Genomic DNA, 26,896 nt, shown 5'->3' with positions numbered 1-26,896 from the left:
ACAGTTCCGTCATCACAGAAAGCTCTATTGGACAGCACTGGTCTAGATGGCTAAGTTTTAAGCTTCAGTTTTATCAGCCCCCAAAAACAGAAAAGACAAATTCATGTTGATGAAAGTAAGAAAGGTGACACCCAGAGGAAGAGGAACCTATGAGGAAGGAAGAGGAAAATAAAAGAGGGGTCCCTGCACAGAGAGGGGCCTTAGCCCTGGGCCTGGAGGGAGCCCCAACACAGGACTCGTGGTGCCAGTAGAGGACGCTGCGGCAGAACAACAAGGATACTGTAGAGCTTTCGGTCCTTGGACTCGGAGCGCATGCGGCTCAGCTGCTGCTTGTGGCACCGCAGGCTCCAGGGGTTGTGGCTGATCTTCTCAGAACTCAGACCACTGTTGCCATCCAGCATCTGGAAAGGGACATCTGAGTGGCTGTGTAGTTCCATCTTCGGACTCTTTGCCTCCTGGGAGCTAAAAAGGAAGGGGGGGAACATACACATCACTAAGGGGCTCAAACAAGTCACCCCCATTCTGGGGTCTTACTGCACAGGACAGGGGAAGCTTGGACTGGGACGATCCTGCCGCCAGAGACCCCGATGACAGGGGCCCCAGAGGCCAGGGCCAACAAAAGTGAGTAAATGGTATAAGGAATGTTCTTCCCATGTCTCTGAAGACTGTCTTTGAAAAATAATTTTTGTCCAATGATGTGGTGAAGATGCAGTTTCACACCAAACAAGCACAGGGTGGAGTGGAGCATGGGCTGCAACTGTCAGGACACTAGTAATTGTCCCATCTTTGTCCGCAATGTCTAGAATCACTTCCTTTAATAAGGCTTAAGGAAAGCATATGCTAACATTATGCTTATGGATGTCTGTCTTTGCCTCCAGGCCTGGAAAAGTTGAAAAACATCAGAAATAGCAGGACAGACTTTGCCCTGACAGGCCCTGGAGGTTCCCGTCTGTGGAAAGCACGAAGCCATTTGAGGGAGGGAATTTTACTTAGAAAACCACAAGGGGTTTTGGTGGGAAGGTGATTCATATAGAAAATACTGGAATTTTACCACAATTTCATTTTGCTTGAAGTAACTTGCAATGCTGCTTATCATACTGCTAGGCAAAGAAAAAAAATACACACAGTACTGGTGAAGCCATGTGTTCTGGCAATGGTAGAGCAAGTCTTGGGCTCCAAGCAAAGGCAGGGCACTACAGCAATGTCAAATGCCACCCTCACCTTCAGAACTGACTTTTCTTCTAACTGTAGAATGAGTCAGAGGGCTAGTATGCACTGAACATGCTAACTTCCCCCTGCAGGGTGGCTGGGTGATACTGGTTAAGAGGCAATGGCAGGGACCCCACTTCCCTTTAGCACGAAGTAGAGGAGCCCACCAATGACTCTTAGCATGACAAAGCCTGCATTTTCTTCTGGCAAAGACATTGTCTAGGCCATTCACAGATGCCTCATTTTATGATCCCTTTAGGAAACAGCAAGATTTTTTTTTTTTTTTACTAATTTTCCAAGTAAACCCAAACAAGTTCTCTGTACCTGGATGGGGCTCCTGTGGCACTTGGCACTACCATTGGTGTTGCAGCCCTGGTGAAGAAACAAGCACCATCCCCTGGGGTGACTTAAGAGGTACTGCTAACAGGCCAGACAGAAGTTTGGTCACTGCAGGTACAGCCTTGAGTCTGGGACACAGGCAGACCTTGACATTTTTCTGTGTTCACTGGCTTTTTACTAGATGACTCATGAAACACCTTTTGTACCTTTGGAGGGCAGAAGAAAGCTGACTCAAGAGAGTCATTGAAAGAGAGCCACCAACTGCCAGCCACGGCTTGGTGGAGTTGGGGAACATTTCTAGTCACCTGGACCAGAGTCGTCAATCAAGAGGATGCCCCTTAGGGGCAGGGTGGAGGGGGGCACTAGTAAAGTGCTTTTGCAGGCTAGAGTCCATTTGTCCACAAGAACATTCCACATTGGAGACCCTGCTCACTAAGTAGTGGTATGAAGCCCTCTCCTTACATCAGTGATGCAGACCTGGCCAGAGAGACTGGAGACACGGGAAATGAACCATCACACGCTCACCAGAGTTAAGTTCTGAAGAAAGCTGGAACATGTGGGCCCTTACAAAGCTTCAGCTCAGGGTGTAAAGCACGTGCTGCTGAACCGATCTGATGTCAGAGAGAAATTATCTGCTGCCGCATCAAAGAAAATTCCCAATTTCAACCTCTAAGTCAAGTCACAGAGTATTCTACTCACTGTCATTTTTTTTTTATAGATAACTTTATTTATTTTGTTGTTGTTGGGAATATACACAGCAAAATATACACCAATTCAACAGTTTCCACATGTACTATATAGTGACAATGGATGGATTCGTCCAGTTGTGTCATCATTCCCACCCTCCTCTCTGAGTTACTCCTCTCGCATAAACATAAACTCACTGCCCCAAGGTCCCTATCTTTCGAGTTCCTATTGTCAATCTAAGCCCGTATAAATAGTTCTTAAAAGAGCACTGAAATTTATTTTTGATGAAATTAATCATGATTATAATTTAACCACAAAATTTTTAATTTAAGGAAGTTCATGTTGTTTTTAATTCTTTTTTTTTCCTTTAAAAAAAAAAATCAGAGGTTTTTAGTACATTCACCAAGTTGTGAAACATCACCGCTATCTAATTTCAGAACATTTTCATCACCCCAGAAAGAAATCTCATGCCTTTCCTTCCTCCCCACAGCCTCTGGCAACCACTAATCTACTTTGTGTCTCTGTGGATTTGTCTACTTTGGACATTTTGTATAAAATGGAATCATACAACATGTGATCTTTTGTAACTGGATTATTTCACCAAACATAATATTTTCAAGGTTATCCATGTTATAGCAAGTACCAGTACGTCATTCCTTTTTATGGCCGAGTAATATTTCATTGTGTGGACACACCACATTTACTTATTTATTCATCATTCATTTCTACTTTCTGGCTATTGTGAATAATGCTATGAACATTCATGTATAAGTTTCTGTATGAACATATGTTTTCAATTTTTTTGGATATATACCTAGAGTGGAACTGCTGGGTTTAACTTTATGAGTTACTGCCAAAGTGCTTTCCAAAGCAGCTGCACCATTCTACATTCCTACCAGCAAGGGAGGAGGGTTCCAATCTCTCCACATCTTTGTCAACACTTGTTATTGTTCATCCTTTTGATTATAGCCATCCTAGTAGAAGTTCACATTTTTTGCATGAAATATCAAGAAACATGATTCTTCATAAAGACTATTTTTCTAATCTATATAATAAAATTAATTTCCAATGCAATCAACTAAATTTTATGTGCAGGGACAGGGTCCAAGGTAGACATCAGATTATCAGAGGGGTCTGATATCCAAAACGGCTAAGGACACCTGTCTGGATGGCCTCTCACAGCCCTTTGGCTCTCTCCTGTGTCAGCAAGAAACAGGAGCAGTACTGTGGACTGATGCATATCAACCTTATGCCAGAGACCCTGTTGTCACCAGCACAGGGCATCCCTGCTTACAAAGGGCTGAGAGGGCTTTACTCTTTCTCATCCAGCTACAGCTCATGCCCAGAATGAGGCATCACTGGGCCATGTGGCAGTCAGGGGGCTGGCCACACCTTTGTGGGTGGCCCCAGTATGACAGCTCAACCTTGAGCCGTGCTTCCCATGATGTGTCAGGACTCTAGAGATGTCCTGACTGCTTGTGCCAACAGGATCAGACACACATATGCAGCCCTGCTCACCAACCCCTTACCTCTCAGAGGTCTCCAGGGACAGGCTGGCTTTCTCCTCCTTGTGGTCACTGCCACTGCCCGACCGGTGCAGGCTCCGGCGGGAGTGTTTGCGCCGAGGTTGCTCCCGCTCTGGTGTGTCATCCTGCTCCACAGTCTCACTTTCCACGTAAGGATAGGCCACCAGGTTGATGTAACCATCACTGTCCCCCTCAAAACAGACAGACACCACGCCTATTGACAAAAAGGCAGCCACGTCAATGTTGGCACAGGCTGGGTCCACGCAGCACAGACTGCCACACTTCATCTCCCACAGCAGACAAACATTACCTGCCCTGAACCAAGTGAAGATCAATGTGGGAACAATGACCAGTGGACATCACCTCCCAGAAGAGAGTTGACCACCCACTCCCACTCTACATCTGCTCCTTACTTCTGATCCTGGATAAACCGATATTTATTTCCCACTTTCTCACCTAGCCATCTCACTCTCAAATACTGATTTCTGTACTATTCAGAAGAACTGTGTTCTCTAAGTGACATCCACACCTGATATTATTTAACACTCTACTTATTTAAACTGCCTTATGATGCTGCCAATTCCTGTCTGTGTCCTTTAGATCTGGTTTCCTTCTCCACAACAGTGTCACCCAGAGAGACATCAACACTTCTCCCTCCAAGACAGTCCCAAAATTATGTGTTCTGCCCACACTGAGCATCAGCCCATCCCAGCCTCACCACACAGAACTTCCACCCCACCAAACCACTGGCATCTTTAAGCTGAAACATCTTTCTGGTTTCCATGTTGTGCTTATAGAAAACAGTTCATTGTGTCCATTTTAACAAACAGGCTGGTCATAATTTCTTCTGGATCATTATCAAAGAAGTTAAAAAACAAACAATACCTAGAAACCTAGTTCAAAAAAGGAAGAGATTAAAAGGAAAAAAAAAAGGTCCAGGCTGTCCTTTGCCTACTTCTACACCCCACCTTCTGTCAGCTACATTTCTACTCTCAATATTTACAATCCAATAATTGGTTAGAAGTATTTATGAGTATGTCAATATGCCAGACCAAGAGTATCCTTCTCTTTGGTCCATTTCCTTCTCCAGGTCAGCGCTGCCCCCAATTCCTGGGCACATTTAGAAGAAAAAGTCTTCTAACACCAAGGTAAAATGGGTTTTTTTTCTTACATTCCCATCACACTTCTTAAAATAATAGCTCACTTTAGTCAGCTTCATATATGTGCTAGGCTTTCTTACATAGATGGCTGCCTCTTCTGCTGGTTACTATCTTTTTATCTTCTTCTCTTTGTCTTTAACAGAGCCTCAATTTTAAGCTTGATACCCTCTGGGGTACATTCCCATTTGTCTCCCGGACTCCCACTCATGCTCTGATCTAGACTGTTCTCCAGGCCTGGTAGACAGCTCCCATCTACTGCAGATGACCTGAGGTAAGAGTCATTCCTTCTAGGATCCTCTAGTTTTCCGCTTTCTCAGTTTATTCCTTTTTTCTCCACAGTGCATTTCCAAGTAAATTAAGAAAGAGTGTTAGGAAGTCATTTTTCTGAGTCTTTTGCATGACTTTATTCTGCTCCAACAATTGACTGAGAGTCTGACTGAAAACAGAATTCTATGTTGTCTGCAAGACAGTTTTACTTCTAGCTTTCCAATCTGGATGACTTCATTTCTCGCCTAATTGCATTGGCCAGAACCTCCACTACAATGTTGACTAGAAATGATGTGCATGGACATCCTTGTCTTGATCCTAATCTTAGAGGGAAAGCAATCATTTCATCGTTAAGTATGACGCTAGTTATAGGTTGCCCTTTATCAGGTTGAGGAAGTTTCCTTCTATTCCTAGTTTGTTGAGTTTTTTTGTTTTTTAATCAAGAATGGATGTTAGATTTTCTCACTTCTTCTGCATCTACTGAGATGGTCAGATGATTTTTTTTTTTTTAGTCTGTTAACACAGTGACTTACATTGAGTTTTTTATTGTGCTTTAAATGAAAATTTACAAATCGTCAGTCTCTCATACAAAAAGTTATACACACACCTTGCTATGTACTCTTAGCTGCTCTCCCCCTAATGAGACAGCACATTCCTCCTCTCCACCCTGTATTGCCCGTGTCCATTCAACCAGCTCCTGTCCCCAGCTTCCTTCTCATCTTGCCTGTAGACAGGAGCTGCCCACATAGTCTCATGTGTGTACTTGAGCCAAGAAGCTCACTCCTTACCAGCAACATTTTCTGTCTTATAGTCCAGTCCAATCCCTGTCTGGAGAGTTGGCTTCGGGAATGGTTCCAGTCTTGGGCCAACAAAGAGTGCAGGAACCATGACCTCTGGGGTTCCTCTAGTCGCAGTCAGATCATTAAGTCTGGTCTTTTTAGGAGAATTTGAGATCTGTATCCCGCTATTCTCCTGCATCAGGGATTTTCTGCTATGTTCCCTGTTAGGGTAGTCATCTGTGGTAGCCGTGCACTATCTAGTTCTTCTCGTCCCAGGCTGATGTAGTCTCTGGTTTATGTGGCTCTTTCTGTTCCTTGGGCTCATCTTTATCTTATGCCTTTGGTGTTCTTCATTCTCCTTTGCTCCAGGTGGGCTGAGGCCAATTGATGCATCTTAGATGGCTGCTTGCTAGTGTTTAAGACCCAAGATGCCACTCACCAAAAGGGGATGCAGAATGTTTTCTTAATACATATTGTTATGCCAATTGACCTAGATGTCCCCTGAAACCATGGTCTCAAACCCACGTCCCTGCTACTCTGGTGCTACTCTGGCTTTCGAAGCATTTAGTTGTATTCAGGAAACTTCTTTGTTTTTAGTTTAGTCCAGTTGTGCTGACCTCTCCTGTATTGTGTGTTGTCTTTCTGTTCACCTATAATAGTTCTTGTCTACTAACAGTGATTTATGACAGTTAAACCAACCCTGCATTCCTCAGATAAACCCAACTTGGTCATGATGTATCATCGTTTTAACTGCTAGGTTCTATTCACTACAATTTTGTTCAAATTTTTTATACCTAGGCTTATGAGTGGCTTTTTTCTTTTCTTGTAATGACTTCATAGAAGGAAGTGGAAATTATACCCTTTCAATTTTTTTTGGAAGAGTTTGTGTAGAACTGGGTCTTAGTTATCTAGTGCTGCTATAACAGAAATACTACAAGTGGATGGCTTTAACAAAGAGAAATTTATTTCCTCAGGGTGAAGTAAGCTAATTCAGGGTGTCGGCTTCAAGGGGAAGCCTTTCTCTCTCTGTTGGCTCTGGAGGAAGGTCCTTCTCTTCAATCTTCCTTTGAACTGGGAGCTTCTCCGCGCAGGAAGCCCAGGTCCAAAGAATATGCTCTGCTCCTGGCACTGCTTTCTTGGTGGTATGAGGTCCCCTGCCTCTCTGAACGCTTCTATTATACCCTAGAAGAAACCGGCTCCAGACACAATCCAATCCCATAGATTGAGTCCTGCCTCATCAATACAACTGCCACCCATCCCCCCTTATTAACATCATAGAGGCAGAAGTTACAAAGAAAAATCACAATGACAAAATGGCAGACAATCATACAATACAGGGAATCATGGTGCAGCCAAATTGATACACACATTTTTGGGGGACACAATTCAATCGACAAACTGGTAGTATTTCTTCCTTTAAACAGCTAGTAGAATTCACTAGTGAAACCATCTTGGCCTAGAGTTTTCTCTGTAAAAAATGTTCTAAACCCCAGTTTCAATTTGTTTAGTACACAGACCTATTCAGGTTATCCATTTCTTCTTGAGTGAGCTTTGGTAGTTTTTGTCTTTCGAGGAATTTGTCCATTTCACCTAAGTTGTAGAACTTATTGGCATAAAGTTCAAGATATTCTTATGTTTTTTAATATCAGCAGAATCTGTAGTAATGACACCTAGACCATTCCTGATATTGGTAATTTATATCTTCTCTTTCTTTCCCCCTGATCAGTCTGGGTAGAAGTTTACCAATTTTATTGATTTTTTTCATAGAAACATCTTTTGGTTCCATTATTTTTTCCCATTTTTCTATTAATTTTTTGTCTTTTTCTTATTGACTTACAGGAACTTTTGTTTTTGTTTTTTAAAATATATATTCTGTAAACTAATCCTTTGTCAGTTATATGTATCTTTGAGACAGAACCCCCACAGTGCTGTATTCTTTACTTGGCTTCCTCCCCTACAGTGTTATATTGCAAAATCATTTCCTTTGCTGAGCTATCCCTCACCCCCACCAGCTTTGCATCTGAATCCTGCTTTTGCTCTGAGGTTATATGTAAACCCCACGGTGCCTGCGTAGTATGATCAAGAATGTTGCTGACCTAACTTGTATGAACTCTCTACTTATAAATCCCTTTAAAAGTAACGTGCCTGCCCACCCTTCATAAGCAGTCTTGGCAGCAGTAAGCAGCGAATGACTCCATTTCCTTGTACAGAGAAATAAAGGTGCCTTTTTTATTCTCTCACCTGGGTCTCTCATTTATTGGCCAATATTTTTTTTTTTTTTAATGAGTCATACCGAGTAAGAACCTGGGGTTTCCACCTGGTAACATCTTTATCTCTTCATTTTTTTAAAGGTATATTTTGATTACCGTAAGTTTTTAATTTTATAAATAAAGTGTATTATTCCTTCCTTTTACAACTAGCTCTTTCTTACTTGCAGGGCCATCGAAAGCTACTCTGGAAACTTTTCACTCTCTACAGGAACATGTACTGGTGCACCCCAACATACCTCAGGGAGACACGGCAGCATACCTGAGCAGGAAAGAAATGGCTATGGGTAAAGGCAGGAAGATGCTCCCTTCAAGAGCAAGTGGGATTTGGTAACTGAGCCATGCAATCTACTTTTAGTTTAAAGACATTTTTTTCTTTCAGTATTTTTTGGTACTTTTTTTTTAACCTCTTCGCTTACACATATCTAGGTTAGAATACAGGTAGGAAAACAAAAACCAATATTCTTTAAATTCATCTGATATAAGCCCTCATTTTCTTGGCTTTTTTTAAGTTGATTTAAATAGACACAGGCTACCTTTGGGTGGAGGTTTTGCTATTATTTTAAAACAAGAAGCAAACAATACTGGATTTGAAGGAATAAATGTTTTACAGCTGCAAAATGAGAATCCAGAATCAAATGTACTACCTTCTCTAAGTGTCTAAGAAACAACAGTTACACTAACAAATGCAGCTTCAGTCACCTACCCCTCCACACTCAACAAATCCATGGCCAAACCTTCTGCTGTAAATATGCCAAAACCAGAAAGAACTGCAGGCCCTGTTAGCTAGCTCATGGAGTCCTTCTGATGCTAAGGAAGGACTTAAAGGTAGTCCAGCCCCAGCTCCAGAATAATGTTCTCTAAATCACAACTACCAGAATTGGGACAAGACATGTTAGAAACTCATGGTGTCTCCCAGGGAAGGATTCTTAGTCAGTGGCACTGTTCCATTTTCCCCTACCTTCTCTCAGATTAGGGGAACAGATGTCTTTAAAGGCCATAACAAATCCTGTTTTCCTTCCTCAGGCTGCCATTTTCACTAGGAAAGAATATACTTTCTCAAAAGTATGATTCCACAAAATTACAATTAATCCCTCCTTTCTAAGTCAAATGAGGCCCAATTTTTCACAGAAAATGGAAGTAAAAGATACTATTGGTCAAATTAATATATTTCAAAGACCTACAGCACAGGGTTTTACTTTTTATTTTGAAATATATTTAAAATGACAGAAAGGCTATAAAAATATTAGAGTCCCATATACCCTCCCCTAGCTTCCTCTAATGCTAACATCTTACACAATCATAGTGCAATTAACAATTATCAAAACCAGGAAATAACACTGATACAATCCTACTAGCTAATCTATATACTTTATTCAAATTTCAGTGCTTTCTCCATATTTTTCCTTTTTCTGGTCCAGAATCTCACATTACATTTAGTTCTGATGTCTCCTTAAGTCTCCTCCAATCTGGGACAGTTCCTCAATCTTTGTCTTTCATGATTTTGACATTTTTGAAGAGCACTAGCCATTTACTTTTTAGAATGTTCCTTACTTCGAGTTTGTCTGATGTTTTCTCCTGATTTGATTTAGGTTATGTATTTTGGGCAACAGAAGTGATCCTGTGTTCTCCTCAGCTCATGCTAGTAGGTACATTCCTTATTACTAGCGATGATAACTTTAATCACTTGGTTACAGTGGTGTTTACCAGGTCTCTTCACTGCAAAGCTATTATTTTTCTTGTTATAATTAATGAGCATCTTACAGGGAGATACTTTGAGATTCTCTAAATATCCTGCTTATTATTGTACTTTAGCCCACTAATTTTAGAATCCACTGATGGTTCTTGCCTGCAACAATTACTACCATATTGTTTGCCTAATGGTGATTTCTGTTTCCATCACTCCTATATTTATTAATCAGAACTTTACTGTAAGGAAGACACGCAGCAAACATGGCACTATAGACAGAAGCACCATGCCATCCCTCTATAGCAAAGACCCGCAAAACGAAGTAAAACAGATACAGACATCAACACCAAATGAAGGAATAAAGAACTCAATCAAGCACCAAATGGAATAAGAAACTGACAGAGAACAGATAACAAGGAGGGCTACAGAGCGGAGGTTTCCTACCAGCTAACATGGCACGGATTTGCCATCTTGGACCTCAGCCACCAAGGATCACAGACAGGGAGTATGGGACGCAACCTCTCAGAGCACCCAACAGGAGACAGAGTACTTGGTAACCAGGGACACATGCTTTCTCACCCCCCACTCTTCTTCACTGTATGAGGCCTCTGCCACTTTCCAACGGGCCACGGCTGCTCAACTGGAGAGAGACCAGATCGCTGCCACCCAGATTCTTCATCTTGGACCTCAGCCACCAAGGACTGCAGAGTACAGGAAGCACCAGGTAATGAGGGATACATGCTTTCCCACCCCACCCTTCTTCCCTATATGTGGCCTCCACCACCTTCCAACGGGCCTCGGTCGTTTGGCCAGGGAGACACCAGTTCACTGCTGCCAGGGTCCACCCCCGCCCCCGCCAGCCGGCCCCTTCAGTGCCATTTTTTTGTATATATATATATATATATATATACACACACACACACACACACACACACATTTTTTTTGCTTCTCTCTCTCTTCCTTCCTTTCCTTTCTCCCACCCAGTTAACCTCATGTGCCATCCCCCCGCCCCTTCTTGATGGGTTATGATTTTTTGGTTTGTTTGCTTTTTTCTTTTTTTTTTTTTTCTGTTTCTTCTCTCTCTCCTTTACTTTCTCCTGCCTACTCAGCCCTGTGCACCACCCCTGCCCTTTCTCAAGGGGCTGTGCTGCATCAATCAGCTGGAGAGTCACTGTACATGGCCTCCCCAGGTCTGTGCTGCCATCACTGACCGGCTCCCTCAATGGCATTTTATTTATTTTTTGTTTTTGTTGTTGTTTCTTCTCTCTCTCTCTTTCCCTTTTCCTTCTCCCACCCAACTAGCCCCATGTGCCACTCCCCGCCCCCTTCTTGGTGGGCTATGCTGTACTGCTCGGCTGCAGAGCTTCTGGCACATGGCTTCCCCAGGTCTGCACTGCCCCCACAGTTGGCTCCCTCAGCACCATTCTTTTTATTTTTCTTTATCTTTCCCCTTCTCCCTTTTCCTTCCCTCTCCCACCTAGGCCCTGCACTGCCTTCCTGATAGGCCATGCCATGCCACCTGGAGAAAGAGACATCAGCTCGCCAATTCTGCCCTGCCTCCAAGGGCTGGCTCTGCTACCACCATATTTTTTCATTTTGCTGTTGTTTATTTATTTGTTTGCTGGTTTCTTCTTTCTCTTTCCCCTCTTTCCTTTCCTTTCCCCCGCCCACCCAGCCCCATGTGCCACCCGTGCCCCTTCTCAATAGGCCAAGCCACCCCACTCAGCTAGAAAGCCATGGGCACACAGCCTCACCAGGTCTGTCTTACCCCCATCCATTGAATCCTACCACACCACCATTTTACTTTTTTCTTTTACTCCATTTTTTTCCCTTTTTTTAATTTCTCCTCTTTCACCCACCCACTCAGTTGTGCACATCACATCTTCTCCTTTCCCTCCTGCCTATCTGAACCATGCAACGAGCACCATGCCTCCGAGTGGCAGCAATGCAGTCCCCTGGACCCTACCCTGCACTAACCCCCAGCCATGCCTTATTAGCCCCAGTTCATGCTGCAAACTGCCCATCTCCACCCCTCTACCCCTGCTGGACCCACCCTGCTGCACCATAGCTGAGTTACCAGCTCTGCTCACCTGGACAAGGTGGTGAGAAGTATCGTGCCCACAGGCAAGCAAGCAACAAAACACACTCAGCCCACCTGCCCAGACATAACCAAATATATAACAAAAAAGCAGGATGAAACAATCAACTCAACAATCAATAAACGAGGAAAATAATTCCTAAATGTCCCAGAAACAACAGACTATATCAAAACATTAAAAAAAAAAAACAAAAAAACAGGAGAGGATACCTCCAGAAAGCGATCAAAATAAAACACTAGATGACCTTCTGACAGAGAATGTAAAACTCTAATATTTAGGGTTCTCCAACAGATGAAGGAAAATACAGACAAAAATAAGGACAAAATAGACAAAATCAGGGAAAACACAGACAAGGCAATGCAAGAATTCAGGAAAATAACACAGGGACAAAATGTCAAAATAAACAAACAACTAGAAATTATACAAAAACAGCAATTAGAAATCCAAAAGATAACAATATTTCAGAAATGGACAGTGCAACAGAATGTTTCAGGAGCAAATCCGAAACAATAAAAGACAAGATCAGCAAAATTAAAAACAAATCTTTAAGATACCACTGTGTTTGAGGAAATATGAGAGAAAAGAATGAAGAAAAATGAAGAAACCCTGAGAATGATGTGGAATACAATCAAAAGCAAAAAGTTGTGGGAAGTTGCGTGCGATAGGAGTTCTAGAACAGGGGAAGAAAATGGAAACCAAAGAGAAGATCATGGAAGATTTGCTGACAGAAAACTTCCCTAATACCATGAAAGACGAAAGAAAAGTCAACCTTTCAAGAAGCTCTCAATGAACCTCATATAGGATAGACCCCAAAAGAAAAACAAAAAGACGTATCATAATCACACTCACTGAAACCAAAGACAAAGAAAGAATCCTGAGAGGAGCACGTGAAAAACAAAAAGTTACATACAAAGGGCAAACAATAAGACTAAACTCTGCTAACTCGGCAGAAACCATGCAGGCAAGAAGGCAATGGAATGACATATAGAAAATCTTGAAAGAAAAAACTGCCAACCAAAAATAATATATCCTGCAAAACTCTTGCTCAAATACGATGGTGAAACTCTTGCTCAAATACGATGGTGAAACTAGGATATTTGCAAACAAACAGAAATCAAGGGAATACATAAAAACCAAACCAAACTTACAAAAATTAAAGGGAGTCCTTCAGTTAGAGACCCAACAACATCAGACAACAACCTGAATCTAGGACATAAACAGTATCAGCCAGATACCAACCTAGCTAATGAACTCTCAAGGATAAAACAAAACTAAAAAATTTACAACAGGGAACCAGAGAGGTCAATCTGTAAATGACAACAATGTCAGAATAATCAAAGAGGGAATAAACAGTGTACGTATAGAATATTCAAATGGAGAGGAAGTCAAGGAGTTATCAAGTAATAAAAGACTGTTTAAACTTGGGAAAATACGGGTAAATTCAAGGTAAACCACAAAGAAAATAAACCTACTCATCAAAATAAAGAAGAAAAACATAAACTGTCAGTAAACAGAGTCTACAAAAAAACAAAACAAAAAAACCCACAAACAAAAGGAATTCAGCACAGAAGAGGAACAAAGAAAATGTCAATACCACAAAAAAAAGTACTACAAAATGACAGCAATAAGCTCACACCTATTAATAATCACACTGAATGCAAATGGATTAAACGCACCCATAAAGAGACAGAGGGTGACAGAATGGATTAAAAAAAAACAGGACCCATCAATATTCTGTCTACAAGAGCACACCTTAGAAACAAAGATATAAATACATTCACAATCAAAGGATAGAAAAAAATATATCAAGCAAACAGCCACCAAAAAAGAGCAGCAGTGGCAATACCACTCTCAGATAAAACAGATTTTAAAACAAAACCCACTATAAATGACAAGGACATTATATAATGATTAAAGGGACAATCTACCATGAAGACAAGAACATAATAAACATCTACGCACCCAATGACAGGGCTCCAAAATACATAAAACTCTTAACGGCACTGAAAAGAGAAATCGACAGTTCCACAATAACAGTACAAGACTTCAACACCACTCTCAGTAAAGGACAGACCATCTAGAAAGAAACTCAACAAAGATACAGAAGATCTAAAGGCCACAATCAACCAACCTGACCTCATAGATAAATATAGAACACCACCCAACAGCAGCAAAGTACACATTCTTTTCCAACACACATGGAACATTCTCCAGAACAGGCTACAAAACAACCTTCAACAAAATCCAATACACTGAGATAATACAAAACATCTTCTCTGATCACACCACAAAAGTAGAAATTAGTAACAGGAAGAGGAAGGGAAAAGAATCAAGTACATGGAAGGTGAATAACAACGTGCTTAAAAACCAGTGGGTAACAGAAGAAATCAAAGACGGAAAACAAAAATTCCTAGAATCAAACAAGAATGAAAATACATCATATGAAAACCTCTGGCACACAACAAAGGCAGTGCTGCTCAGAGGTCAATTTATAGCAATAGATGCACACATCAAAAAAGAAAGGGACAAAATCAAAACATTAGCTACACAATTCAAACAAAAGAGAACAGCAAAAGAAGCACACAGCCACCTGAAGAAAGGAAACAAAGATCAGAGCAGAAATAAATGAAATAGAGAATAGAAAAACAACAGAAAGAATCAACAAAATCAAAAGTTGGTTCTTGGAAAGGATCAACAAAATTGACAAACCAAAAAAAAAAAAAAAAATTGACAAACCACTGGCCAATCTTGACAAAAGAAAACAGGAGAGGATGCAAATAACCCAAATAAGAAATGAAATGGGGGACATTACAACAGACTCAACTGAAATACAAAGGATCATAACAGAGTACTATGAAAAACTATACTCCAATAAATTTGAAAACCTAGGGAAAATGGACAAATTTCTAGAAACACCGTACCTACCTAAACTAACACAAACTGAAGGAGAAAATCTGAGAAGACCCATAAAAAGAGAAGAAATTGCAAAGGGAATTTAAAAAACTGCCAAAAAAAAAAGCCCTGGCCTAGATGCCTTCGTTGGAAAATTCTACCAAACATTCAGAGAAGAGCTTGCAGCAGTACGTACTCAAACTAGTTCAGAACACAGAAAAGGAAGAGGTACTTCCAAATTCATTCTATGAAGCCAGCATAACCCTGATACCAAAACCAGGCAAAGACACCACAAAGAAAGAAAACTACAGACCAGTATCTCTCATGAAATAGATGAAAAAATTATCTAGCCAACAGAACTCAGCATCATATCAAAAAAATAACACGCCATGACCAAGCAAAGGCTCACACAATCATCTCCATCGATGCAGAAAAGGCATTTGATAAAATCCAACACCCATTTCTGATAAAAATTCTCAATAAAATAGGTACAGAGGAAATTCCTCAACATAATAAAGGACATCTATGCAAAACCAACAGCCAACATCATTCTTAACAGACCAAACCAAAAACCAAACCCACTGCCGTCGAGTTAATTCCGACTCATAATGACACTACAGGACAGAGTAGAACTGCCCCATACAGTTTCCAAGGAAAGCCTAGTCAATTTGAACTGCCGGCCTTTTGGTTAGCAGCCGTAGCACTTAACTACTTACACCACCAGGGTTTTTATTCTTAACGGAGAGAGGCTGAAAACATAGCCTCTGACAACAGGAACAAGAAAAGGATGCCCTTTGCCACCACTCCTATTTAACATTGTGCTGGAAGTCCTACCTAGAGCAATAAGGCAAGAAAAAGAAATAACAGGCATCCAAATTGGTCAGGAAGAAGTAAAACTATCCCTATTTGGGGATGATATACTATACATAGAGAACCCAAAGGACTCCACAAGAAAACTACTAGAACTAATAGAAAGATTCAGCAGAGTAACAGGATACAAGACAAACATGTAAAAATCAGTTGGACTGCTATACACCAATAAAGAGAACTATGAAAAGGAAATCAGGAAAACAACACCATTTATAATTTAAAAATAAATAAATAAATAATAGCCCCTAAAAAAGTAAAATAGCTGTACCTGTTGCTGCCGAGACACTCCGACTCATAGCAACCCTACAGGACAGAACAGAACTGCCCCACAGGGTTTCCAAGGAGTGGCTGGTAGATTCAAACTGCCAATCCTTTGGTTAGCAGCCAAACACTTAACCACTGTGCCATCAGGGCCCCCCAAAATAAAATACTTATGAATAAATCTAACCAAAAACATAAAAGACCTATACAAAGAAAACTACAAAACACTATTGCAAGAAACCAAACAATACCTACATAAATGGTATGCCATGCTCATGGATAGGCAGACTCAACATTGTTAAAATGTCAACTGAACCCAAAGCAATCTTCAAATACAATGCAATCTCGATCCAAATACCAATAGCATTCTTTAACAAGATGGAAAAACTAATCATTAACTTTACATGGAAAGGAATGAGGCCCTGGGTAAGTAAAGCACTACTGAAGAAAAACAATAAAGTAGGAGAACTCACACTACCTGACCTCAGAACCTACTACACAGCTACAGTAGTCAAAACAGCCTCATACTGGTACAATGACAGACACATAGTCCAATGGAGCAGAATCAAGAACCCAGATATAAATCCATCCACCTACAGTCACCTTATCTTCGGCAAAGGCCCAAAGTCCATTAAGTGGGGAAAAGTCTTTTTTAACAAATGGTGCTGGCAAAACTGGAGGTCCACCACCTATTAAAAAAAAAAAAAAGAAACAAGACCCATACCTTACACCATACACAAAAACTAATTCAAAATGGATCAAAGACCTAAATATAAAACCAAAAACTATAAAGATCATAGAAGACAAAATAGGGTCAACGCTACACACCCTAATACACAGCATAAATAGCATACAAACACCAGAAGATAAGCTAGATAACGAGGATCTTCTAAAAATTAAATACTTATGCTCATCAAAAGACTTCACCAAAAGAGTAAAAAGAGAACCAACAGACTGGGAAAAAATTTTTGTCTATGACACATTAGGCAAAGGTCTAATCTCTAAAATCTATAGGAATATCCAACATCTCTACAACAAAAAGACAATCCAATTAAAAGATAGGCAAAAGATATGTACTGACAATTTACCGAATTTACCAAGATATGTACAATTTACCAAAGAAGACATTAAGGTGGCTAACAGATACATGAGGAAATGCTTGAGATCACTAACCATTAGAGAAATGCAAATCAAAACTACAATAAAATACCATCTCACCCGAACATTACTGGCACACATACAAAAAGAAACAGAAAATAACAAATGTTGGAGAAGCTGTGGGGAACTTGGAACTCTTATGCACTGCTTGTAGGAATGTAAAATGATACAATCATTTTGGAAGATGATATGACCATTCCTTAAAAAGCTAGACACAGAAATACCATACGATCCAGCAATTCTACTCCTAGGAACATATCCTACAGAAATAAGAGCCCTTTCACACACAGACATATATATGCACACTCATGTTCACTGTAGCATAACTCACAATAGCAAAAAGATGGAAAAACCTAAGTACCTATCAACAGATGAGTGGATAAACACACTATGGTACGAATGTACAATGGAATACTATACAATAATAAAGAACAATGATAAATCTGCAAAACTTCTCACAACATGGATCAATCTGGAGCACATTATGCTGAGTGAAATAAGTCAATCACAAAATGACAAATGTATGAGACCACTATTATAAAAACTCATGAAAAGGTTTACACACAGAAAGAAACAATCTTTGATGGTTACTAGGGAGGGGAGGGAAAAATACTCACTAGACAATAGATAAGTGCTAACTTTGGTGAATGGTAAGACAGTACGCAATATTGGGAAAGCCATCACAACATGACCCAAGGCAAGGTCACGGAAGCTTCATAGACACATCCAAATTCCCTGAGGAACCGAATTATTGGGCTAAGGGCTGGGACTATGGTCTCAGGGGATGTCTAGCTCAACTGGCATAACGTAGTTTACAAAAAAAAATGTTCTACATCCTACTTTGGTGAGCAGCGTCTGAGAAAGTCTTAAAAGCTTCTGAGTGGCCATCAAAGGTGCTCCACTGGTCCCACCCCATCTGGAACAAGGGAGAATGAAGAAAATCAAAGACACAAGAGAAAGATCAGTCCAAAGAACTAAGTGACCACAACTACCACAGGCTCAACCAGTCAGAGTCCAGCACAACTAGATGGTGCCTGGCTACCACCACCAACTGCTCTGACAGGGATCACAACAGGGGGTCCTGGACAGAGCTGGAGAAAAATGTAGAAAATTCTAACTCACAAAAAAAGACCAGACTTACTGGTCTGACAGAGACTGGAGAAACCCCTAGAGCACAGCCCCCTTTCACTCAGTACTGAAATCACTCCTGAGGTTCATCTTTCAGCCAAAGATTAGACAGATCCATAAAACAAAACAAGATTAAACGGGCACACCAGCCCCGGGGGAAGGACGAGAGGCAGGAGGAGACAGGAAAGCTGGTAACGGGGAACCCAAGGTCAAGAAGGGAAGAGTGTTGACATGTCATAGGATTGGAAACCAATGTCACAAAACAGAATGTGTATTAATTGTTTAACAAGAAACTAATTTGCACTATAAACCTTCATCTAAAGTACAAGAAAAATGAAAACTTAAAAAAAAAAAAAATTTTACTATAAGGAAGAACTATCCCTTCTCATAAAAAAACATAGATTTGTTTTGTTTAGTTATATTAGTGTGGACTTTGGGATATTAACTTTATTGCTCAAATTCTCCCACGTCTGGCTACTGGGAATCCTTTAATTTGGCACTTATGTACTTTTGACATGCACCTCTGTCATTTTTTACCAATTCTTTACTTTCCATCATCACAAGATGCTCCAGGCTCATCTTTTATTTTTTCCTGCCCCAGCCGAGAAACCAACTATTTCCTCTAAGGAGCCCTTTCCTCTTATTGTAGGAATGGTATTTTAAAAAGCCAGGATCTTGGCACTAGATGTGCTCATTGTCACTGGGATATCATTGCTTCTAGGCTGTTTCAGTGGACAGATCTAGAAAACGCTGTATGAATGAATACTAACCCACACATACACACGTATCTATACACATCTATTTATTTCCACAGCACAAGTATTTTTTAAAGTTGGTTGCACACTGAGGACAGATGATGTAGCAGACAGGCCACAAAAGGAGAACTGGGTAGAAAGCCACAGGGAGCTAAAAACCAAGCTAAGGAAAAGTATCCGTAATATCCCATACCTTGGCAGGAAGCTTAAAAGTAGATTTTTATTTATTTTAGTATGATCAGCTACAATCATCAGTGTTAATGCTCACACTGCTAAATGTGAAGTCCAAGGTTTCTGTATCCTTATGCAAATAAGCCCTTAGCGTCATTTCATTCATTTATCAAGTATTTACTGAGTATCTACCAGGTTCCAGGCCTTGTGCTCATTAGTGTAAACAACAGATAAGGCCAGGACCTTGATGGAGCTTATACCCTAATGTGAAAAACACAGTAAACAAATGCTTAGACAAAACACTTGTATTTTGTGACAAGTGCTAAGATGAAACTAAATAAGGTTACTCAAATAGAAAATAATAAGGCTTCCTGGGCAGAAAACTTGATATAGGATGATCAGGGAAGGAGTCTCTGGGAAGACCTGAAGGACTGAAGGATGAGGGGAAATTGTGGGTAAATGGCAATGGAAAGAACATTCCAGACATAAGTAAAGAACACTTGGGGTGTTCCACAAACTGCTTTACCTCTTTTTGCCAATTAAGAATTAAAGAAAAAAAATTAACACTGATAGGGATTGATTTTCCTTTCTAATTTCCTTCTAAATTGAGGAACCCCTAGTAAAGGACGGTGTCAACTTTGAAAAAGTTAAAAAGCAGAATACAAAAAAATATAACTTACACATTGACGGACAGTCATAAAAATATACAAACATAGTGACAAAGATCAGGTTCTAAAATAAAATGACTATAGAAAATCAATGTAAAGCATCAATTAATAGAACAAAGGAAAAGAATCACATAGTCATCTCGATAGATGAAGAAAAGGCATTTGATAAACTTCGGCAGTTTCATAATAAAAGCATTCAACAAGATAGGAATAGAAGGGACACTCTTCAATACAATAAAGGGTATATACGAAAAACCCACAGCTAACATTATACCTCAATGGAGAAACACTGAGAGCTTTCTCCTTAAGATCAGGATGCCCACTCTCATCACTACTATTCAACATTGCTCTGGAAGTCCTAGCCAGAGGAGACCAGAAAAAAATAAATGGTATTCAAATCTGGAAAGAGGAAGTCAAACTATCTCTTTTTGTAGATAACATGATCCTATACAGAGAAAACCCCAAAGATTCTACAAGAAAGCTATTAGAACTGATAAAGGAATTCAGCAAAGTGGCAGGATATGAGACCAACAAATGAAAATCAGTTGCGTTTCTATACATCAGCAAATAGCAGGCTGAAAAGGAAATTAAGAAAATATTACCATTTACAAGAGCATCTAAAAGAATAAAGTACCTAGGAATAAATTTGACCAGGAAGGTAAAAGACTAGAAACTAGAAAATGTTACTAAAGAAGACCTAAATAAACAGAAGCGCACTCCATGTTCATGGATTAGAAGACTTAATACAGTTGTCAATACTACCCAAAGTAATCTATAAATTCAATGCAATCAAAATTCCAACAGCCTTCTCTGCATAAATATAAAAGCCAATTCTCAAATTTATATGGAAGGGCAAGGGACCTCAAACAGCTAAAGCAATCTTTAAGAAGAATAAAGTAGGAAGACTCATACTTCCCAGTTTCAAGACATACTATAAAGCTATAGTAATTAAAACAGCCCGATAATGGTATGGAGCCCGAGTGGAGCAGTAGTTAAGAGTTTGGCTGCTAACCGAAAGGTCCAAGGTTTGAATCTACCAGACGCTCCTTGGAAACCCTATGAGGCAGTTCTACTCTGTCCTATAGGGTCATTATGAGTCAGAATCTACTTTCGGCAATGGGTTTTTGGTTGATAATGGTATAATAACAGACATATAGACCAATGGAAGAGAACAGAGCATCCAGAAATAAATCCAAACATCTGTGGTCAACTGATTTTCAACAAGAGTGCTGGCTAAGTTCATTCAATAGGGAAGGAAGTCTCTTCAACAAATGCCTGGGAAAATTGGATTTTCACATGCAAAAGAACGAATCAAGATCCATATCTCACACCATACACAAAAACCAATTCAAAATGGATGAAGGACCTAAATGTGAATACTAAAAACATGAAATTTTTAGAAGAAAATGAAGAGGCACATCTGTGGGGCCTAGTTTCTGAAAATGAATTATCAGGTATGACAATAAAAGCACAAGCTGCAAAAGACAAAATAGATAAATGGTACCTCATAGAAATTAAATACTTTGGTTAATGAAAGAACTTCATTAATAAAGTGAAAAGACAGCCTACAGACGAGGAAATAATTTTTAGAAACCACATATCCAATACATATGCCTGAAAAGTTGGACTATACGAAGAAGAACGGGGCATTAGGATTAGAGGACGACTCATTAACAACCTGTGATATGCAGATGACATAATCCTCCTTGCCAAAAATGAAGATCATTTGAAGGGCTTACCGATGAAGGTAAAAGACTACAGCATTCAGTATGGATTATACCTGAATGTGAAGAAATGAAAATTGTCACAACTGGGTCAAACATTATCGTGAAAAATGGTGCAGAAATTGAAGTTGTCAAAGATTTCATTCTACTTGAATCAACAACCAACGCCCACGGAAGCAGCAGTCAAGAAATCAAATGATGTATTGCTTTGGGCAAATCTGCTGCAAAAGACTTCTTTAAAATTTTAAAAAGAAAAGACGTCACTTTGATGATTAAGGTGCACCTGACCCAAGCTATGGTCTTTTCAATTGCCTCATACACATGTGAAAGATGGACAATAAATAAGGAAGACTGAAGAAATAGGAACGGTATTCAAATTGTGGTGTTGGCAAAGAATACTGAATATACCATAGACTGCCAGAAGAACTAATAAATTGGTCTTAGAAGAAGCACAGCTCCTTAGAAGTGAGGATGGTGAGACTTCATCTCACTTTGGACGTGTCATCAGGGGGAGCCAATCCCTGGAGGACAGCATGCTTAGTAGAGGGTCAGTAAAAAAGAGGGAGATCCTCAATGACATGGACTGACACAGCGGCTGCAACAATGGGCTCAAACATACCAACGACTGTGAACAACTGTGAACATGGCACAGGACAAGGCCACGTTTCGTTGTTATACATCAAGTTGTTACGATTTGGAGCCAACTCAACAACAACTGACAACATACCTGATAAGGGTCTAATACCCAAAATATATAAAAACTTCCAAAGGTAATAACAAAAAAACAAACAATAAAGAATGGGCAGATGCTTGCTGATGCTTTTGCTTAAACAAACATTTCACAACAGAGGGCATTCAAATGGCCAAAGAGCACATGAAAAGATGCTCAACATCATTAGCCATTAGGGAGATGCAAATTAAAACCACAATGATATATGATATACACCACCTTATCCCCATTACAATGGCAATGATCAAAAAATAAAAATAGAAAGTAACAGGTGTTGGCAAGGTTGTAGAGGAATTGGAACCCTCATCCATTGCTGGTAGAATTGTGAAATGATACAGCCACTGTGGAGAACAGTTTGGTGGTTCCTCAAGAAGCTGAACATAAAAATAAAAAAAAAAGAAGTTGAACACGGAAATACCATTATGACCAAGCAATCCCAATTCTAGGTATATACCCAGGAGTGAAAGCAGGAACGCAAACAAAAAGGTGTACACATGTTCACTGCAGCACTTTTCACAATAGGCAAAAGGTGGAAACAATCAAAATATCCATCAACGCACAAATGGATAAACACATGGTATATGCATACAACGGAATATTACTCATCCATAAAGAGAAATGAAGTTCTGATGCACGCCACAACATGGGTGAGCCTAGAAAACATTATACTAAGTGAAATAAATCAGTCACAAAAGGACAAATATTGTATGATCTCACTTATATGAAACAAATATATAGAAACAAAAGATCAATGGTTACCAGTAGTAGGAGAGAGGGAGAAAGGGGAAATTTTTGCTTGGGGGGCATAGAGTTTATGTAAATAGTGGTAGAATAATTTGGAAAAGTATAGCAATAAAGGTTGCACAACATGAAGAATGTGATCGGTATCACTGAATTTTACATGTGGCAATTGTTGAGCTGGTGAAGATTTTGTTGTGGATATTTTTACCACAATAAGAAAAAAAAAATGGCCTAAAGTTGTTGCTAAAAAATGATGGCCCTGATAGTACTTGAAAATTTAACCTTAAAATGAAAAACATGATTTTATACCTTGAAAAACAAGTATAAAAATCTAACGTCCATTCCTGATAAAAACTCTCAGCCAAACAGGAATAGAAACGAAATCCCTCAACATAATTAAGGGCATATATACAAAACCAACAGTCAACGTAATTCTCAACAGAGAGAAGCTGAAAGCATTCCCTGTGAGAATGAACCAGACAAGGATGGCCTTTATCATCACCCGTATTCAGTACTGTACTGGAAGTCAGTATGGTTAGAAAGCAATAAAGTAAGAAAAGGAAATAAAAGGCACCCAAATTGGTAAGGAAGAAATAAAATTATCGCTTTTTGCAGATGATATGATCCTATACATAGAATATCCCAGAGACTTTACAAGAAAGCTACTGGAACCAATGGAGGGATTCAGCAAAGTATCAAGGTACAAGATCGACATGCAAAAATCAGATTCCTCTACACTAACAAAGAACTCTGAAAAGTAAGTCAGGAAAATAATACCATTTACAAAAGCACTCCAAAAGATTAAATACTTAGGAATAAACCTAACCAGGGATGTAAAAGACTTACACAAAGAAAACTACAAACACTATTGCAAGAAACCAAGAGAGACCTACATAAATGGAAGAACATACCATGCTCATAGATAGGAAGACTTAACATGTGAAAATGTCAATACTACCGAAAGGGACCTATAGATATAATGCAATCCCAATCCAGATTCCATCAACATTCTTTAAAGAGAAAGAAAAACTAACCACCAGCTTTATATGGAAAGAGACGCCAGATAAGCAAAGCACTACTGAAGAATAACAATGAAATGGAAGGCCTCACAATTCCCAATCTCAGAATCTACTATACAGCCACTGTAGTCAAAATAGCCTGGTACTGGCACAACAACAGACACACAGACCAACAGGGCAGAACTGAGGACCCAGTTCCATCCACCTATGGACAGGTGATCTTTGACAAAGGGCTAGAATTCATTAAATGGGGAAGAGACAGTCTCTTTAACAAATGGTGCTGGCAAAAGTGGACATCCAGGAGGTGGGACCAAAATGGCGGAGTAGTCAGATGCTTCCTGTGGTCCCTCTTACATCGAAGACCTGAAAAAACAAGTGAATCAATTATGTTGACAGTCTAGGAACTCCGAACATCAAAGACAAAGTTGAGGAATTGGACTGAGCAGCATGAGGAGGGTGCAGATGGTTCAGAAGCAGCAAGGAGTTGCCAGACTTGACTCAGTGGGAACCAGCACCCTGCAGGTGGGAATGGCAGGTATGCATGGGGAGGCAAGCAGTGGCACTTGGGATGTGCTTTCCACAGCAGGAGACACCAAGTGGTGGAGGGTCTGCTCAACCCTCTAGAACCAGCAAGAAGTGGTACTCAACTGGCAAAAGGTGAGGACATGCCTCTAATCTACCGCATAGAGCCAAAAAACACCCCCTTTGGGAAGAACCTCTCTCCCATTTACCTGCACCCTCCCCACTCTGCACCAGGTCGGGCCAGCTTCAGTGACTGCCGTGTCCCCTGGGCGGGAATTAAGACCTGTTGCACGTCCAGAGCCATTCTCCCGGTTTTAGAGAGGGAACAAATTAACCAACAGGAAAAAATAATCTGCCAGCTCCCCTAAGCCAGGAACTCAGGGAAGGCACAGGCCGTTTGTCCAGGCACAAGCACAAGTGGTCCATGGACTCTGAATGCCTTTCACCCCTGCATAGATCTCTGTGGTGCCACTTCAACAGCGTAGGCCCTTATTAGCACAGTACAACAGGGTATATACCTGAAGCCTATTTTCAACTATATCAGCTATAAGGGGGAGTGGCAGATTTGTGACATTTGACATTGCTCTGCCCATTAAGCTGGGTCCTCACCTACCCTCATCAGGGGCTGGAAGACTGGTGGCTCCACCCATACCACCTAGGCACCCATGACAGGGGTCCAAGAATAAGTGATGCCTCCTGATCCTTACAGCCAACAGCACTGGGTGCCCATAGTCCAGGTGCAAAACCCACCCACCTCTGCACTCTAGCGAACAAGGATGCACTCTTCTCACAGACACTCAGGGGCAGCGGTCAGCCCCCTGGCCTTGCTCAGCACATGATACCCTACTGCAGCCAGATATCTGTGCCTATTCCAATCACCCCTGCCCATCTAGGACTGTAAGTCAGAGCCTGCACCACACACTTAGTGACTGACAACCTGGACACCTAAGCTGAATCCATACAGGAAAAGTAAACAGACTCCTGGGCTCCCATACCTAGTAACAGCTCTAACCACCTGGTGACAGGATGTGAGAGCTTCAAAAACACCAATAATCAAACTAGCTCACACAACCAGCCTATTTGGGCATATCAAAACAAAACAAGAAGCGAGGACACAGTAAGCAAACATAAAATAACTTATTGATGGCTTGGAGACAACATCCAATATCAAATCACATAAAGAGGCAGACCATGATGGCTTCAGCAAGTGCTCAAAACAAAGAATCAAGAAACCTTCCAGAGGAAGATAATATTTTGGAAATACCAGGGGTAGAATTCAAAAGATTAATCAACAAAGCTCTTCAAGAGATCAGGAAGATCAGGCAAAACGCAGAACAAGCCAGGGAATACAAGAGGAACTTAAGAAGGTTATGCAAGACCTTACTGACAAATTTAACAGGCTACAAGAATCCACAGAGAGACAGCAAACAGAAATCCAAAAGATTAACAATAAAATTTCTGTTAGGCATCTCAATAAAAAGTCACAGGTATAAAACTGAGGTAATGGAATTAGTGAGATTGAAGATAAAGCATTTGACCCCACCTTATCTGAGGTAAAATCAGATAAAATAATTTTCAAAAAATGAGAAAACTCTAAGAATTATGTGGAACTCTATCAAGAGGAATAACCCACGAGTGGATGGAGTACCAGTATGGGCCCGGCGGGGGGGCGGGGGGGAGTGGATAACAGAAAATACAGAGAGAATTGTTGAAGATTTGTTGGGAGATAACTTCCTTGATATTGTGAAAGATAAGAAGATATCTATCCAAGAAGCTCATCGAACCCCACACGAGGCAGATCCCAAAAGAAAGTCGCCAAGACATATTATAATCAAACCTGCCAAAACCGAAGATAAAAAGGGAATTTTAAGAGCAGCTAGGGATAAATGAAAAGTCATCTACAAAGGAGAGTCATTAAGACTAAGCTCGGACTACTCAGCAGAAACCATGCAGGCAAAAAGGCAATGGGATGACATATATAAAGCCTTGAAGGAAAACAATTGCCAGCCAAGAATTATATATCCAGCAAAACTATCTCTCAAATATGATGGCAAAATTAGGGCATTTCCAGATAAACAGAAGTTTAGGGAATTTGTAAATACCAAGCCAAAATTACAAGAAATACTAAAGGGAGTTCTCTGGTTAGAAAATCAGTAACATCAGATAACAATCCATAACTAGAACACAGGACACAACAACGAGATATCAACCCAGATAGGGAAGTCACAAGAATA

At 40.3% G+C, this 26,896-nt stretch overlaps 1 protein-coding gene and 1 long non-coding RNA gene across 8 annotated transcripts in view; both read right to left on the bottom strand.

Moving 5' to 3' along the window:
- The window catches only part of IP6K1 (inositol hexakisphosphate kinase 1), a 39,997-nt gene that overhangs the window by 7,651 nt on the left and 5,450 nt on the right, over nucleotides 1-26,896 (bottom strand). The window contains exons 1-3 of one of the 7 annotated variants that reach the window (XM_064274522.1): nucleotides 2,074-3,742; nucleotides 1,534-1,581; nucleotides 281-462 (exon numbers count right to left, since the gene is read on the bottom strand). In XM_064274522.1, the coding sequence (XP_064130592.1) occupies nucleotides 281-462; nucleotides 1,534-1,568 (217 nt within the window). In that variant the 5' untranslated portion in view covers nucleotides 1,569-1,581; nucleotides 2,074-3,742. Of the gene's footprint in view, nucleotides 1-280; nucleotides 463-1,051; nucleotides 1,101-1,533; nucleotides 1,582-2,073; nucleotides 3,743-3,764; nucleotides 3,976-26,896 lie in introns of those variants that run through there. The other 6 variants (XM_023547721.2, XM_023547720.2, XM_064274523.1 and 3 more) reach the window with 6 other exon arrangements.
- LOC135228476 (uncharacterized) lies at nucleotides 5,670-18,038 on the bottom strand. The gene is made up of 2 exons (XR_010318989.1): nucleotides 12,015-18,038; nucleotides 5,670-10,625 (listed from the first exon to the last, which is right to left on the bottom strand). It is a non-coding gene; the product is annotated as an uncharacterized LOC135228476 (long non-coding RNA).

The sequence above is a fragment of the Loxodonta africana genome, chromosome 22 (genome assembly GCF_030014295.1).
Source record: "Loxodonta africana isolate mLoxAfr1 chromosome 22, mLoxAfr1.hap2, whole genome shotgun sequence".
Classification (NCBI taxonomy): domain Eukaryota; kingdom Metazoa; phylum Chordata; class Mammalia; order Proboscidea; family Elephantidae; genus Loxodonta; species Loxodonta africana.
The sequence above is the reverse complement of the archived record's forward strand: the minus strand, read 5'-3'. Positions and strand labels throughout refer to the sequence as shown.